Source organism: Chironomus tepperi, unplaced genomic scaffold, assembly GCF_022539635.2.
Source record: "Chironomus tepperi strain 1889 unplaced genomic scaffold, CSIRO-AGI_Ctep_v1 contig_369, whole genome shotgun sequence".
Lineage (NCBI taxonomy): Eukaryota > Metazoa > Arthropoda > Insecta > Diptera > Chironomidae > Chironomus > Chironomus tepperi.
Window position 1 is genome coordinate 98,724 of NW_027226491.1, and position 18,885 is coordinate 117,608.

The window sequence follows — 18,885 nt, forward strand, 5'->3', positions numbered from 1 at the left end:
AAGAAAACCGTTAAATTAATATTTCCCTATAAATTGAAAATTTATTTAATATTCTCAATTCAAATGCTACAATTTCAACACCAATCTCAATATTCAACATACCGGACCAAGCAAATCATTTGACAGCAGCGTTAAATGAGCAATTTTTTTCATTATTTTATTTCTTTTCCTATCCCACCCACTTTAGTGCTTCGCTTTCATGAGCTCACTCAATTTATCTGATGTTCAATTTAAGGTTTGAATCGTTTCATTCTTCTCTCATCCAACATGACTACTATTAAATATGTAAATGACTTAATTTTCAAACTATTCAACTCTAGATGACTTAATTAAAAATCCGGTGGTTTAAAATACTATCCGAAGAGCGAATACTGAATTGGAATTGGAATGAAAGGAAATCGCAATAATTGGATACGACGATGAGACAGCAAAGTTGATTATAATCATGAAAATGAGGAATAAAGCTGAGTGAAATGGTTTCAAAATTGAAAGCTTTTTTTTTTTGCATGAGGAAATATAATGAATAAGGAAATTTCACTAAAGGCTGTCAAGCATGAATAGGATAAGCTGATTACTTTAATTTTTAAATTACTACTGGCATAAATTTGAATTTTTATCATTAAAGTGGCGCTTTAAAACGTTGACGCAATAAAAAAATTTCATAGTTTAACACCCTTTTGGAATTTTTTATTTGTTTACATTAACTTTTCGTGATTTTAAAGATGGAATTTAATGAAAATATTGATTTAATCGAGATGCAGATGGCGATAGGATTAAGTTAATCTAATCCGGCAATAAAATAGCGCAAAGATTAAACAGTAAATAGTGAATTTTAAGCAGTAAACTTAATTTCTATATTTTATTGATTTTTAATCCATTGAAACGACGAATTAACACTATAGCTGCAAGTTTTATGTCTGTGGATAAGTGCTTTAGCGGATTTTGTCGGTGTTTATGCATATTTTGGACAAATGTAGGTTTAATTGTGAGTATTCATGAACCAGATCCAATAAACAGTATTGTTAAGCACTTTAAGGCGTTTGAAGCTTATTTGCAAGGCAAATCAAAGGCTTTTGATGTTTAGATGTCGAAACTGTCTGAATGACTGAATCCTAAGGACTTGTTCCTCTCATATGGATGAGTTATCTCAATTACACCTCCCCCAGCTACACCACTGCAACTAATAACCTTCATTACAATTTCTCAAGACTCCAAGGCACCTTTAAACTCCATAAACGACTTCCTCATACCAATAATTCCTCCCATTTTTCCACTCAACTGCGATTATCTACACGCATCTGACACAAGAACATTAAACAAACAAAATACCTCGAATCATTAATTGAGACAATTCAGTAAAATTTATCATCCATGAAACCGCACATAAAACATATCATTTTGTATGTATGCACATCATATATGGTGATTAATCACATTAATTAACAGAGAACCTCCAATCCCTTTTCAATTTTATTATAAGTTGAATAATCAGCTGTAAATGAAACTGACAGTCGTTGAAATCAACTCGAGTTCTTATTCTCTTCCTTTACTTTACATCTCCTCCTTCTTTTCGCTCACATCACATCACAATTTCATATTGTAATTGTGCTCCCCATAATCAATGTTTTCATGCATCACTGAGTGACTATTTATATATACACTACATTGTTGTTTGACTACAAAACTTGTCTGCGGTGCGGTTGTTGATGATGCTGAGAAAATAAGAAATAAATGCTGAGCATATAAATTATTTACAATAAGAGTTGGAAAATTTAATGATATATATTTGTACCTGACTGTCAGCTTTTACAAAACGATTCAGACTCTCTTACATTATTCTTTCATACTCACAAGCCAACGTGTGACGATATGACTTTATGGATTATGAATACGTGAATAAATATTTGAATAATGGGAATCTCATGTGCGAGTCTTAAACCACAGTTAAATTATCGCAATTGATGTAAGCAAGCGAGCATTGAGGTTGAGCCTCTTCTTTATAAAAAATCTTAAATGGCATGAAAAATTTATTAGATGTTAAAATGGATTTTTAGAATGTTGTGGATGTTAGAGATTATGATCAGGGTTGGGTGCTTAAGAAGAGTATTAAGAAGGGTTTGGTGAAGTACTGCAGGCTTGCATTTACTGCATTTTAGATAGGCAGGCCTACAGTTTTCGGCTGTACTCTGGTTTGAGGGTCTTGTGAAGATATTGAGTTGATCAAGAGAATATTGCAATTGGTGTTGACTAATGGGAAGTAACAGTTAGCTTCAGACCCACCTTGAGGGACCATCCAGGGCTAGATTGGATTGTCTGACCCTTTTGGGCATCACATAAAAAGTATGAATTACAATTAATCTGTATAGCAGACCAAGGTGCTTAGCTGCTAAGACTACGGTTGTGGCAACCTCAATTGATTAGAAAATGCTTCTGTCCTAGCAATTAGGTATATCCAAAAAAAATGGTTTTTATAATATATTTTTGTAAAAGAATTTTTCAAGCGATTTCATCAATTTTTTGTTTGCCTAGGGATTCGAACCTTTCCGAGTCAATCGATTAATATTTTTAACAGAATAAGCAATTCTTTCTTTTTGCTACTATGCAGCCTTTTGACTTAAACCCAAATTTAAGTTCATTGTTTAAAATTTGATTCAAAGCTTTGAATTCCATATATGGATATCGGAATCGACAGCAGGCTCTGTCCTAAAATTCTAAATTCCTTCCACTTTCCACTTCCTCACATCAACTCTCATTCATTCACAGATTAAATTATCTTAATTCATCCATTAAATGCTCAATACCACAAATGTTTAAATTCATGTTTACATGCTTCATACGTCTACCATCGAGTCAATAATTTCTTCTTAACGCCGCTTAAGAATGACACAAAATTCACTTCGACATCATTATTGAGCAAATAATTTATAATTTGAAGGCACACGTACATATTAAACATAACATGAACAAATGGACTCTGATGTTTGTCGACTCTCGTTCCTTCTTTTTTTTTATTTAGTTTCAATGCCTTTGAATGCTAATTTTTTTTATTTTTGCATTTGTTGTCGCCGCCGCATGTATACGTCGTTTAATAGGCAAAAAAATATATAAATATATCTTTATAGATACATAAATTGAAATATGTATGGTGATCATGTCAAAATCGTCGTAGGTTTCACGCTTAAAAAGAGTGCTAGATATAAAGACACAGACAGAGCAGTGAGAGAAAGGAGAGACAGAGAAGTTTAAATTATCGACAGTTAAAAAAAATAATATGTGCTGCTATACATTCCAAATGTGAGTTGAATGAAAAAAAGGAGAATAAATAGAATGACGTTGTGTGTGGCGCTTGACAATGTCAGTGGATGGGCAACTTTAAACAGACATTAGTTTATGATTTATGGTTATTAGAGGCCTTTTAATGACTTTAAATAATATTTTTTTGATAGAAATTGTCAAAAATGTGATTATGTTTTTTAATGGTCATGGTGATCCGCATTCGAAAAGAAGTTATGTACGTGGGCGGACGAGCTTATCACTGTTAATCTACTATTCATGAGTCGAATGCGAGAGATATTTTTATTGATTGCTGTAAAAGTATATGGGATTATTAATGACTTAATGGTTTATCAATGTCTGTCATGTTGTGGTTTAGTTTTTAAGATGTTGAAATGAAATTTTGTAAGACTAATTAGATTGATTGAGATTCGAACTTGACATATTTTTGTCCAAATGTTCCAACATTGGCTTAACCAGGGTTTCAAATCAGGCACCTGTGACAAGCAAGAATTGTACAAATTATTGAAAATTTGTATCATTTTTCTTACAAATCCATGTATGGATTACAAATTGTCAAGAATTTGTACGGGTTTTGCCCGTCACAGGTGCCTGATTTGCATTTCTGGTCTTAACATTGTACATTGAACAGTTTAGGTACCTGATCTTGTGAAAAAGACTAAATTTGACTAAACTGACAGGATTCGAACTGACGGTCTTTATGTTGACTACTCTCAATTCGAGTCAAGTACCTCACTCATTACTCCACAGAATACTCAACTATTCGATGGTTCTTTATGATCAAAAGCTGATCAAAAACATTAAAAATTTAATTCATCAGTCCGTTACTTTAGGTTAACGGTGGGCACCTTGTGTAACACGGCATTCTAGTGTTGCACCAAAATTGTTTAAAAATGCCATGAATAGCATGCTTTGAGAAGTTTCAGTCAAGGCTTGCAACTTAGGTTTACCACGAGAAATATGAGGTTGTCTCCTACAGCCTTAAGTAATACAAGGACAATTTATAGTACTACACTCTGCTACTTAATCAAGAAACAGTTGCTTGTCTTGTTATTTACCCTAAAAATCTGTCAATTTACTAACTTTAAACAACTTCTTTAAAATCTAATCACATAAAAATCAACAAAGCAGCAACTGAAGGGGGGGATCACTGAAAGAAATATGTTTCATTTCACAAATTATCATTGATATCTGTTAAATGTCAATCATATCGATTACTAGTCTATTAACCATATTGACATGAATCTGAAATTTAGTGTTTATTTTAGTTTGACAGGAAATGAATCACACATATTTCATATAATGTGATCTGATAAGGAATTTCACAACGGGTTCTGATCTTTGTTTTATGCTGTCGTAAAAATTATTTTTTAAATGAGCTCATGAGCATTAAAATCTGTTTTTTTTTTTATATTTTATAGTGCGCGATCAGTTTCAGATTAGTAGAAGAATTATGACTAATCTAGCAAATAGCTTGACAGTCAAGACCTCCTTTTATTTAACTAAGCTTGAATAATTTGAATGTCAATTCCATAAATTCATCTTTTAACAATACCTCAAACCTTCATGCTGCATAAAATGCATTAATTCAATGAGCAATCTCCTTATGATAATTAGTATTTTTTTCCTCCATATTAACAGCCATGCCATACCCACCTGACTGTAAATCTTTGAAAAAATTCCTTTTGCTTCCTCAATCAAGATGTCCACCCCTTTTTTACCTTCTTGTGAATTTTAAAGCAAAAATGTTGATGCCTTTTTATAATGAAATTTATATTAAGCAAGTAGGCAGTCAGACAGACAACCTCACTCTTAAATAAGCGTAAAAAATATATATTATTATTTTATGTCAATTTATATGCATCGACATTTTCGCCCCCCTTTTTTTTTGTTCAAGTCGTTCCATGAATTTGCAATGCATCGATGACGCTTTTATCATTGAAGTGTTGAAGAGGAAGAAAAAAAAACTATAAAAAGAATTTGTGGAACAGATAAGGCGGCAAATTGAAAATAAGGAACTTGTTTTCACATGATATCTCTCGTTGTAAAATGCAATTTATTTATTATTTGCAACAGGCGAATTTTTTTTTTGTGTCTTTCTACTGTGGTACAAGCATGCGGCTAATGGACCTTGTTATTCTTGCCAGACTACCTACATTTAATGCATTGCTGTGTGCAAGTTTTTAAGATTTTTATTTTTTATTTATTTTCTCCTTTTTACATTCGATTGATATTCACTTCTTTTTATGCGTTGATTACTGTAGCAAGTTGATTTTATGGTTGTGATAACGGGCGGATGCCTTGTGGGAAAATCATGAGAAATCGAGATTGTGATCTGCTTGCAGGGCTTGATGCTACTACTAACTTGCAAAGAGACCGCTTTTAAGTACTGTAGTGATACTTCAGTATACTCTTTGACTGTTAGAGTCCAATGTACAGTACTGTGCTTACTGCATTTACTATGCTTTTAAAACTGTACTTACAGAACTTTCATATAAATTCAACAAATACATTAAGAACAATACTGAACGTTTGGAATATTTGACCCTTGATCTCCTCTAACTTGGTCATGACTCACGGTTGTATTGAGATAAATCCTAGTTAAACTTCAGGTTTACGCCTGAAAGTATCTCTGTTGCCGGGCGCAGATAATATATTAGATTGATTTAGAGCAACCAGAGCATTACAATGCGACAAATTGGATGTTTTGCCATAAATATGGATCAAAATTAGATATTTCAGGGCCGTCAGGGCAACTTCACATCTTATTGTTAATACAGCGACGGAGCGGTGACATTGCAAACATGTTTTTCTGTTCGGAAACGATTCAGATCCAGACAATCCATTGAGAAGCTTAATTGATCAACACAGGTTGAAAGAACTCAATTGTAGAGCGTGTCCGGACTCTCCAGTTGCGTTAAAATAGCTTAACTCATACTTTCCTGGCTCAATACGTTTTCAATGGTACCCAACCCCTAAAATCCCACCCAAAATCAACTCAAAGGATCAACAACTGATAATATTTAATGAGATAAAATAATATTAAAAGATGTCACATTCAGATAATTGTGTTGCATCCTCCATCAGCTCTCTTTTTTATAAATTCTTAAATAATGTCGCCATCCACGTCTCATGCCTTCATTTCGCACAATTATATTTTACTCTCTTTCGGTACCAAATGTTCATGTAAATATTATTGAAAGATTTCTTTTTCATTTAGTCAGTCTAACATATTTTTTTATATTCTGTTGTTATGTTTCAATTCTCACTCGGTTGAACTTGTTCTTTCTCAATATTTTATATTTTTTTTTTCTTCCTCTCATTTCTCCTTCTTATTTATTTCAATTCACTGAATTGTGTTATGTGTACATATATACACCACACGGCGGCGACAGCAGCAAGCGACAGCATAAAAAAAATAGAAAAGAAATAAAGAACATTGACGAAGGCGCACATTTTTACATATACAAGAGATCTTTGTGTTTCTTTATATCCGGGGCACGTGTTTTTGACTTTGCCTTCGCTTCCTTTCTCACTCTCTCAAATAAACATGTATGTTAAAGAGATGAAATGCAAATCTAATTGTCATCACCTACAAATAAAAATGTGCCGCACGCGGGTTCCTTCCTTTCAAGATCTCAAGTCACTTACAGTCTTTATATGTAGCATATGTTTCATTTTGTATTTTTAGAACGTAAGTAAAAATGCGACGACATTTAGCAGTGAATGGTAAATTATGACATACATATATAAAAAAAATTCTCAAATTAACATGAAACAGATTGATTTAAAACAGTTGTTGGTGTGTCTACAGCCAGTCTTATGTCTAGATGATTAAAACATTCTTTTTTCTTCTTTACAGCACAATATCGATCACCGAGAATCACAGAACATCCGAGTGATATTCTAGTCGCCAAAAATGAACCCGTTACGTTAAACTGCAAAGCAGAAGGACGACCCGAGCCAGACATTGAATGGTTTAAAGATGGAGAGCCTGTTAAAATTAGCACAAATGATAATAAGTCACATCGTGTACTGTTACCATCTGGTTCCTTATTTTTTCTACGGACTGTTCACAGTAAAAAGGAGCAGGATGGTGGTGTTTATTGGTGTGTTGCCAAGAATTCAGCTGGAAAGACATCAAGTCGAAATGCAACATTACAAATAGCAGGTAAATATGCTAGTTTGATTTATATTTGTCGATTGTTTGTTGATTTCGTGTTGGCGATAGGAAGTTGAAATATGTCAAATGTCGAGTTTGTAGAGGGAAATTTGCAAATGGGGGAAATGGGGGTAGTTCGTGGGTTTTGTAGCTAGATTCTTGGGTTAGATCAATAACCACAAAACGGCATCTCCTGCAAATTAGGTACGCAGGCCTGCATTTTCTACAATTTAGGTACGCAGGCCTGCATTTTCTAGAATTTAAGTACGCAGGTGTGAAGTTTTTGGCTGTACCTGAACAATAAGATTCCAAACCTGTAGTTTAAGACAAACCCAACAAAATCCACATAGTTCATGACCCAGCACATGACAAAAGTCAAGAATTCTATTCATATCCCCAAAGAATGTCCAATAAATCACGAACACCATCATCTATAAATAATCCAAAACATCCAGCCCTTACTGAACTTGAAAAACATCACATCCAAAAATTTTCTAATTCTTAAGCCTCTCATCCATTCCCAATATCTATAAATAATTCCATTTTAGTATCAGAAAATATGTTTTTCATCCTCAATTCAGTTCCGAACGACTAAACTACAGCACAATAACAAAAGAACACGACATGAAAGAATGTTTCAATAAGGAAGAATATTGAAAAAATTCTAAAATGTCTCATCGAATGGCATTTTGTGTCTTTTTCCCTTTCATTTTCATACTTTTAGTCATCGTAACATGGAATTTATTGCACGACATTGAACAGTGAAAATGCTTTTTCAGTAACAAAGACTGACTGGCTTTTTTCTCCCTTTAATTTCATGTCAGAGTTATGATTGAACTTCCTTTTATTACTATGGGGATTGTGAGGGAGTTGTGTCTTGATTTTTAGGGGATATGGGAGTGATGTAGTAGATTGAGGGTCTTCAAGCCTCATATAGGAAGTGCAAAATACTGATAAAAATTAATAAAAACTCTCGATTAGCCACTAGGATGGGTTTGATTGGTAGGAGGATGTAGACTAGAGTACGCTCATCCAGAGTAGGAACGTTCATCGAGAATAGTCCGGATCCTATTGAAAACACCTTCAAAATGGAGAGCTGCTAGATCTAGTCTAGACTCCGGAAAGCACATGTCCTAGAAATGATCAGATATCCGGTTCCAGGATGACCTGATTCTGGTCTAAAGCTGGATTTCACGCTAGGCTGGGTCACGCTGGACAAGACCGGATTTTGAGCCATTTCTAGACCATGTGTTCTCCGGTATGACCCTCTCCGTCCTACAACAAGTCGACAAGCATCTAAAAACGCCCAAATTTTACTTGACATCACTCATAATCAATCCCATGCCATGCCATCCTCTGTTGTGTAAAAAAAAATAATAATTTCTGGGTTTAAAGTTTGCTCTTTTTTGCGATAAACGTACAGCACAACAAAAAAAATTGGCAATCGATAACAATTTTCTCTTTCTTGTCGAGAGGCACTTCAAAACAGACGAGAGATGATGATCATCCTCGAGGAATCTGTGAATCCTTTTGTCGATGACGATGATTTTGTTTTTTTATGGCGCAACAGTTATCATCGTTTTTATGACTTGTTTCGTACTTACAATCGCATTCCATCCTTAAAGGTTTATTTTTTTTATTATTTTTGTCGACAAAGAGAAAAATATGTCAGAAGACATAACATGTCGATGAGTTTTTATCATCGCCTCGTTCCATTCTTTTTCGGATTTTCGTTTTTTTTTTATTATTAAATTTCATACACGCGGAATAATATCTGAGATAAATGTTGAAGAGGCGCTGCAGAAAAAAGGGAATAAAAATGTTGTTCTCTTTCCTTTAATAACGTCATAAATACGGAGGCGCAATAAACCTTCTATATTCTCTCATCTTCCTTGTATATCTTCTACTTATGCATTACCATGTTAGGGATATACGTTAGATACATGCTGCGTTTTGTGCTAAATCTCTGCTTCAGTCAATATTTGCCTTCAGGCATTCTGCTTTAATGTTGCTGTTGCTCTAAAAAAGAGTAAGAATATTATCAGAATAATATCACAAATAATTAAGCACATGCTACACATATTGCGTGCAGTGCCGCTCTCCTTTAAAAAATTACGTGAAAGAGTATGAGAAGCTTTCATGTGAAGTGGCATCATGATATCCAAAAGTGCATTGGCAATAAATTTCAATTTTCAAGATTTTTGGCGTGGGATACTCTTTTTTTGAATGCATTTTATTATGCAGTATGCAGCATAATGCATTTATTTTCATGCGAAAAAGAAGTGCAAACAATGAAGAAGAAGGGATTGAGGTTGATGAAGGTTGGATGAAATGTAAAGCATTTTTATTATGGAATATATTTTGAGAATGGATGAGATTTTTAAGGAAGAGGAATGCTGAAGATGATTGCTGTGTGATAAATTGGTTCAGATTTTGATGAATCAACAAGAATTTTTGATTTTTTTCCACTTCGAAAAGTTTTTATTAGAAAATTAGCACAAAAATTGAGAGAATGCATAAGATTAGTGATTGATTCTATTAAAAAAAGTGGCAAGCATAGAATAGCACAGTTTTGAGTTAGTTACAGCATTAATTTCATGAGAAATCAGTATTTTATTACAAATATCCGCCATCTTGGATTTTTTTCCTTCATGAAAATTTCAAATTTCTAACCGTTATTCTCAGCAATCCAGTCAACAAAGAATGCTCTAACAATGCTAAACCATTTAACATCCATTCCCTATACTCGACAATAAAACCACATTGAAAAAATACTTTCGCACATTCTCAGAAGATCGAAGATGAAAAATAAGTAGAAAATTGCTCACTGCTTTATATTTTCTAATATAAAATCTAATAGCATCTGACACTGACACATGTTGGCAAATATTTCTTCTCTTATTTCCATTACATTCACTTTACAGCATGCGCTTGCAATTTTTTTTGCAGCTACTGCAAAAGAGAAAGAAAGAAAAAAATTTATAAATAAGGAAAAATTATTGTCGACAATTTGTTAGATTAGTAAATTGCCGGTAAATGCATGGCTTTTAATAAAAGATCCGCAGCAAATAATTCATATCTACTATGTTTGCCTTGATTCTATTCTCTTGGCTAATGGAAAAATCTCGTTTTTATTTCGTTTTCATCTCACATTTACGGATTTAAATGTCATCTTTGTGTGTTTCGCTTGATGTCTTCAAGCATTCACGACTGTAAATTAAAATCGATGTTGATTGGAATTGACGATAAAGCATTTTTTTGCTGCTTTTACTGCATGTACATTATTCATACTACATAACAAATTGAGTTGCTTTTATAGCTATACATAAGTATGCTGAATAACAAATTGAAATGTTGATGAAGCTGAGACAGATGACGGTGATGAGTAGAGACATAAACCACTGTATGTGAGCATTTTCACATCGTAATTAATTAGATGATATTAATTATCGTGGATATTCCCAGGCAGGTTCAAATACGGAGGTCGGAGGATTGGAAATAGAAAAGTTCTCAGAAATGAATAATTAGTGAGATTAAATTGAAATCTTTGAAGCTATCCGAGACATATTGAAGAGTTTTTGATTAATTTTCGGGTGGATTTTACATGAAAAATTGTGGTTTCATTAAAATTCTCATTTAATTGGAAACTTTTTTTAATGGGAAATGTTTTTCGTACCTTAAAATGATACAAAATATAATAAAACAGAGGAAATGGAAATGAATATCGGGGGGAAAATGGAAATGATAAAGGAGAGTTTTTGGGAATGAAATTAGGTCAAGTCATTTTGGATTCGACATTCATATTTTTGACTAAAATTGGAATTCTTTATTTGGGATATTGTTATAAATTGGATCCCATATTTGGGTATGCATAAAATTTGATGAGAATATTCGGAATATGGAATGTAGATCTGAATGTGCTCCATATTTTATTGACTTGAAGCATCTTAATTTGATTTTTGTGAATTTTTATTCTGGATTGTTTAAAGGCAGGTTAAAATGCCTGAATTTATTCTTAAAGTATAAACTTTAAAAAGTTTGAAGCTTTCATTTTCAAATTTCAAAACTTTTAGTTTCGAACATCAAAATTTTTTAACATTCGAAAATCAAAATTTTACTTTCGAAACATAAAAGTTCACTTTCGTAATTCAAAATGTTCAAATTCAAAAATCAAAGTGTTCAATTTCAAAAGTCCAAATTTCCATTTCGAAATTCAAAATTCAAAATTATTTGCGAAAATAGAAAACTTCACCTTCTAGAATCAACTTTTCACTTTCGAATACCGAAAATTAAACTTTCGAAAATCGGAAATTAAACTTTCGAAAATCAACTTTTCATATTCGAAAAAAGTAAATTTCACTTTCGAAAATCAATTTTTTTATTTTCGAAAATCGAATTTTTCATTTTTTTTTGAAGTTCAAAAATTCCTGTTCAAATCTTACATTTAGAACAAAACTTTACATCATCTCATTAAATACAAAGAAAAACTTCAAAACTAATAAATAATCCAAAATTACCCCAGTCAATGCCTCCAATAAGTCAATTCCTTTACTTACAATCATCAATTTAAATTATTAATTCCTAACTACAAAACTTTTCACTTTACTCATCATCCCACATCTTCCTTAATATAATCCTTTAAACATGTAAAATAAAACAAACTTAACGAGGCAAATGCCTCCCCGAAAAAAAAAGTCATTAAGATAATTACAGATCAAAATGAAGAAACATCAAAACATCATTAAATGATTCAAACTAGCTAATTGCAAACTAAATAGCGAAAAATGTTTTGCCTCCATTTCATTGATTTTTGTAAGGAATTTTTATTATTATAAACTTAACAATATGTGCTCCATCCTTTTATACCCATTTATCTACTTAACTGTAAAGTTCTACTCTTGTGCCTACGCCTTACACAGTAATTAAAAGATCTTTCCTTTTTTTAAAAAAAATTTAATAAAATTAAAATGAAATTAATGAGCGAAAGGGAAATGTGAGATGGAGATAGGAGGAACAAGTTAGTACACAAAAAAAAAACATCAAGAATTTTAATAAAAATAAAACGAGAGAGAAATTTTAACGACATTGTATGCTTGTGCAGATCTACGAAAACATTGTAAAAGCAACTTCTATGCCGGCGTAACAATTTAATTTTTGTAACAAATTTTTATGTCTCATTTTATTTTATATTTTTAAACGAGAAGTTTTAAGTGAGCACGTGGCGAAGTTTAGGCAGTTTGTCGGAGATAATTTGAGATATCTTTGTGAGGTTGGAAGATATTGAGTTGGGTCTTTTTGTGTTTGATGCTTGCCACTTTTTTCTATAAGAAAATCATTGGATTTAGCGGAAAATTTCAAATTTTAAGTCTTGAAATTCAGAAAAACTTTTCGAGGTGGACGAAATTTCTGGAAGTTTTTAAAACGACTATATTGAAAAAGTGTTACAAATTTCAAATTCTAAATTGAATGAAGCTAGAATTCTGCTTTTAAAACTTAAAATTATTAACTTCGAAAGTTAGAAAATCCAAAAATTGCGCTTTAAACACCAACCCAAAAAGTGACTTTCTTACTTGAATTATTTCATTATCATCATCATCCTCATTCCATTCATTTATATCTTTTCGTTTAGATACACTATAATCAAATTATATTATCAGATCTTCACACATGAAAAGCGACACAGAGAAAAAAAAAACGAGAAGTTGAAGATAAAACTGATTATATGAATGTGCATAATAGACACATCTCTCAACAAGCTCGTCTCATTTACATAAAATTATGGTCAGTTTCGGGTCATAAAAAACTGTGTACACAAGCATAACAATATTTTTTTATTAGATTATAAAGCCATTGCCTTGTTGCTCATATATTTTATAGTTTGCATCATTTTGCTTGATGTTTAAATTAGAGATCAAGTCGGAATTATAATGCAGCGCAAAAAATATATATAACAATAATTTTTTTTAAGCTCGAGATAACGAGATACAGCAGAGTCAAAAGTATTACAATACTGATTTATATTTTTGCGCTCTTGATTTCGGCACATTTTCACATTTCATTCTCCTCCATAATTTATATTTGCCGCTGACTCAACTCCCAAGAGGCGCTCGCTATTTTGATATATCCAAAAAATTAAGCAGCCGTAAAGTAGAATTTCTGTGAAATTGAAACCTCATATCATAAAAAACTGTATAACGCTTAATTTGACTCCTCGTTGAATGACGGATGATTTTTTTCCATATTTATAACATATAATTTTCATAGAAATTTCCTTCTTTCAATTTGAATAGCGATACAGGCCTTAGGGCTATGACTCAAAATTGTAGATTGAAGTTTGTTTTGTATTCAACTGCCTTAATGCTAATGATTAATCGATTTCCAGTATTTTTTCTTTCATTCTCCGCTATTCGCTGTGTGTATTTGCTTGCGTTTCTGTTGCTTTATTTTAACATGAAACATCGACAAATGAGTTTTGACGCGCGCGCAAATATTTCTAAGAACGAATTGACGAGAAAATGTAAAGACATTAGAAGAAAGTGAAGTAGAGTTGATGTTGAATTGATGACTATAGCGAATAATTATGAGGAAATGTTTAAGTGATTTCATGAGAAACTATTGAGGGCTATTGAGATTGTTGCTAATTCTTGGTTTAGTTTGGATTCTTGTTCATTGAATTATCTCGAGTGGAATCTTCAAAAGTCAATTTTGTAGCTCTAGATCAGTGGTGGGCAATCTGTACACTGTGGCTCTCCAGTGAGTCACCAGAACTTTTTGGAAATGTCATGAATTGTAGGTTGTGTGCTGATCCGATCGAGGTATATCGAGTTGTACCGCCAAAAATAAAAGGTTGCTATCTTCTGACATAAAATCGGCTATTTGCAGCCCATACCAATTGAAAATGCTGGACAGTTACTGATTGACATTTTGATACGAATTTAAATTTTGAGTAGGAAAATTAAAGCAAACTTTGAAATTTGGCAAATTATTTTGAAAATTTTGAAATAAAAAACTGGCAAATAAGCTCGAATTGTCGTCAACTAGCTGCTGTGTGAAGCAATATCAAGACATAAAGTCTTAGGAACACGATGCCTAGCTATTATATAGTGAGGTTCGCCCTGTAATTCAAGATAATATCACAATAATTCCATCATTTCGAAGAACTTTCAAGTCTCCAGGTATCATATCACCCCTCAAATCTCCCTTTCACCTACATCCCTGCAAAGACCACAACCTCATAAAATCACACCAAACTCATCATCTATCCCAAATCACCTTATAATTCCAACCACAAAAGGCTTCTTTTGATCATTCAAATTTGACTTAATTTGCAGGCAATTTCTCTTTTTTGCTTCTCAAGATCTTTTAATTTATCGTTTTATTGTTCACATATAAAACAGGCCTATAATAATAATGATGGCTATAATTTAATCTTGTTATCGCTAACGAGCCACAAACAACAAACACACGAAAAAAACTCATGGACTTAAAAATTTCTTTTCATTTATCTTATTTTTGCAGTTTTACGCGATGATTTCCGCGTGGAGCCAAAAGATACACGCGTTGCGGCAGGTGAAACAGCATTACTTGAATGTGGTCCACCGAAAGGTAATCCCGAGCCAAAAGTGGAATGGAAAAAGGTAAGCAACAACAACAAAAATTGACAAGAATGAATTTTACAATTTATTGAAATCAATTAATGTTCACAGGATGGTGTCTGGATTGATTTAGATGATATACGAAGTCGTAATAATCGATTGCGTATAGTCGATGGTGGTAACTTGCTGATAAATAATGTGCAAACGATTGATGAAGGAAAATATGTGTGCGTGGCATCGAACATGGTGGCAAGTAAGGAGAGCGTGTTGGCTAAATTAACTGTCCAAGGTAAGTGTTCTTATGACTCATAAACCAAAAGAGAATATATAAAGGCGCCTATCATATAAATCAGCATGAATAAAGCAAAAAAAAAAAAATAAGAAGAAGTTATAAAAAGATGTTTGGGTTGTAAAAAAGAGAAGTAATAGACGTTGGCTATAACAACATTTAATTAGAAAGAGATTTATGGACATTAATGACCATCGTTTATATTCGGTCACTATATGACTGTGTTGTAATGTAACGGAATTTTCACTTCTTACTTATTTTTCGTAATTAAAGCATAAACAATTGTGACTTTTTTCGGTAATTTTGAGTTTCGTTTCTTTTCTCAGAAAAGTCAGAACTTTTTTTTTATATTTTTTCTTCACGATATGCGACTAAATTAAGCAGAAATGAGAGCTAGAAATTTTTTATGGCCTATTGTGAGTGTGATTGCTTGTTTTGGGTCATTTAAGTATGATTTGGTGTTTTGATACTTTTTTTTGTGAGACGATAAGGCTGTCTTTATTAAGAAATGTTGTGGTTATTAAGTCTTGGATAGGTAAAATAATGTGCTGGGCTGGCAATTTTGTTGTTAATTTTTTGGCGCTGATTACTCTTGGGTTAAGATTGCTGGAAGTAATTTGCAGAAAGTAAATTGCAGAATTGAACAAGATTGTTAACACAGAATTAGCCTAATAAGCACATGGCGTCCAATAATCATAAAATAGTATTGCTAGCCGTAAAACTGCAGGCCTGAGCAGGCAGTTTCTGATTTTACTTTTTTGCATCTATGCTGGTCTGTGCATCTTATTTTGGCAAACCCTTGAAAATAGTGTTTCCACTCCGACGTGATTCTGACTTCAATCCATATTTTGCCAAATTCAGCCCCATCCTACAATCATGCTTGTCTGAAAACACCATATTCCAACTTTTTCACACCGCATTCGTTTCGGTTAACGTAATTCTATAAAGACATTCCGAAATATTTCATAATTTTTTGACGGATTAAAATAATAAAATAATTAAGTGTAAAATTATTCAAATTCCCTGTCAATGGCTTTAAATATATTTGAATATCAGCTGATTTTCATATTTATGCTTTAAACAAGGTTCATGATCTGATGATCAGATGATGATATCTGTATTATGATATTCCTGACCTTAGTCAATATCTAGATAAAACGAAAATGCAGTTCGATAGATTGTACTGCTCGGGAAAATCAGAGTGGAATTCGACTCGAAATGTCTCGAGTAACACTAAATGGAGCCTTAAAAGCTCCATGGTGGAGCCTTATTCTTTCGTGTCGCTCGAATATAAAAAGGTCTATATGGAGTAGAATCGATCTTACAATCTATTACTGTCTTGAATTAAACTTGACTGTTAACAATCATGTATGATGAAGCTGATCGTCATTGCAACTAAATTTCTTTTATTATGATGATGATTAGTTCCTATTGATCCACTGTGAATTTCAGTGCGTTTCTTAACAGGCAAAGAAACCGCTCTTAAGTACCGTAGTGGTATTGTTGTGCTATAAAGCAGTTGAACAGGATTCTGTTCTTAGCTAAAACGTAAATTATTTCTGTTAGCATATTTTTTTGTTGCTATGCCTCCTTCTGTACAGCTGTCAGTAAGCCAAGTTTACCCACGATTCCACAAAAATTCAGCCTTAGCCATCCACTAGGATGTAGATTGTACAATCAGATGTAAATAATCCAATGAGCTCATACCCATCATAATCATAAAAATATCACACAACATTTTGACACTTCATGATTGTCTTCAAGACTCTTTTTGTGGATATTCTCAATAAAATTCAAATTTTTATATCCATAATCTGACAATATTCGTTCATAAAATCAATAATTTTTGTTAAAGATGTAAAAATCTAGTTTACGACAATGGTAAAATTTCGACAAAAAATGTCATGCAAAATATTTCTTAAGGAGTAAAAAAGACACGACCTTGATCGAATTTCGCAAGAAAGAGATTTCTAATCCATATGGGAAGTGTTAAAAAAGAAATGGCAATAAGTTGACGATTAGAAACTTTCAACGCTGATAAAAATGCTGTCTTCTGGATCATTCAATCAAAAAAATTAGTCTCATACATATTTAATTAAATTAATCCAATTTATGGCATGACTCCTCTTTTTATTATAGCCTGGAAAGCCTGAATAATCTAAATATTTCATCGATTCGCCTCATATCAAGTCTTAATGATGTAAACTTGCTGACATTCAGCCGATTAAAGTTTTTTTTTTACTTCTCCTTTTCAATCTTCTTAAAAGCCATAAAAACTGTCCATAACGCAGACTTATAAAATAAAAAAATTGTGAAGGTATATTCATATTTTGTTGTGTCTAAGTGGAAATGAAGGAGGTGAAATTAATGAGTTTTTAAAAAAGTCATAAAAATAAAAAAATCCCGAGCTGGGGAAGTGAAGTTTATTATTGCTGAGTAATCGGAAAGTAATTGAGTGGAACGAAAAAATTATGCGATCCAGATGTGGAATTGATGAGTATTTTGAAATGACGTAAGGGAAGATAATTCAGTTGGAATTTTTTTTGGAATTAGGTGTGAAATATTTTGAGGATTATGGATGAATGTATGGAAGGTTAATGGATGGAATTGTGTTGTAAAGGAACTTAATTTGGAAATGATAAGGATGATTTGATATTGAGTTTAGGAATTTGGATTAGGATTTATACCTTAAGTGTTTATATGCCTATAAAGGAATGCATTCTCAGCAGAACAATGCGGTGAACTACATGATGTTGTCAGACACCTCCTTCAGCTTCAGGCACCTTTGTCAGACACCTAAGCCAGCCTTTCAGTTCGTTTCGTTAGTACAGCAACCCCTAGTGGACATAAATACGTTGGAAAAAGACATTAACTTACCATCACCAGTTATTACGTATTTTTATCCAATCAGGGACGGAGCGGAACTCATACTAGCTTTGTTGAGTTTCGAATCTAGATTTGTATAGTTATAAGCTATGCCATTTTAACAAAACCAAGTACAGCTTAGCCTATCAGGCATCTTAAGCTTTGTAATTCAGTATCGAGTTAGTGTTTACTTAGTAAATCCAATCTATGACATGGACACAGTAATAGTGAATGTGCAGCATTTGTGCTTATCCCGAGAGTAACAGTTTCTGGTTAGTCGATGCTATTACTTACTTACTTACTTCACTGGCCGTACAGATCCAGTGTGATCCATGACCTCCCACAGTCGGGTCCTGATGCTGGCTCTATCGCTCTATCGTCGATGCTATATCGAACAATAAACGTTAATTAGATTCGATTATCTATTAAGACATTAACATCATCATACCTAAAAGACCCACAGCATATGCTCCTCGGCATACTCCAATTTCTCCCAACAATTTACATCCATATAAATTTTCAAAAATAATTTCACCGCTTTAAATCTTTCGCAAATATATATCACATTTAAGGTCTATCGTTTCGCTCCATCTCAAGCTAGAAATTGTCGGTTGTTTGTAAAATGAGATAATAAATTATTGTATTAAGTACATGGGTATGATAAAGATTGGCTTGAGATA

General features: G+C 32.8%; 1 protein-coding gene across 5 annotated transcripts in view; it reads left to right on the top strand.

The window, feature by feature from the left end:
* robo1 (roundabout 1) overlaps window positions 1-18,885 on the top strand; it is a 170,445-nt gene that overhangs the window by 74,320 nt on the left and 77,240 nt on the right. For all 5 annotated transcript variants that reach the window (XM_070647020.1, XM_070647015.1, XM_070647018.1 and 2 more), the window contains 3 exons: window positions 7,157-7,465; window positions 14,975-15,093; window positions 15,163-15,340. In XM_070647020.1, coding sequence (XP_070503121.1) covers window positions 7,157-7,465; window positions 14,975-15,093; window positions 15,163-15,340 — 606 coding nt within the window. The remainder of the gene's footprint in view (window positions 1-7,156; window positions 7,466-14,974; window positions 15,094-15,162; window positions 15,341-18,885) is intronic.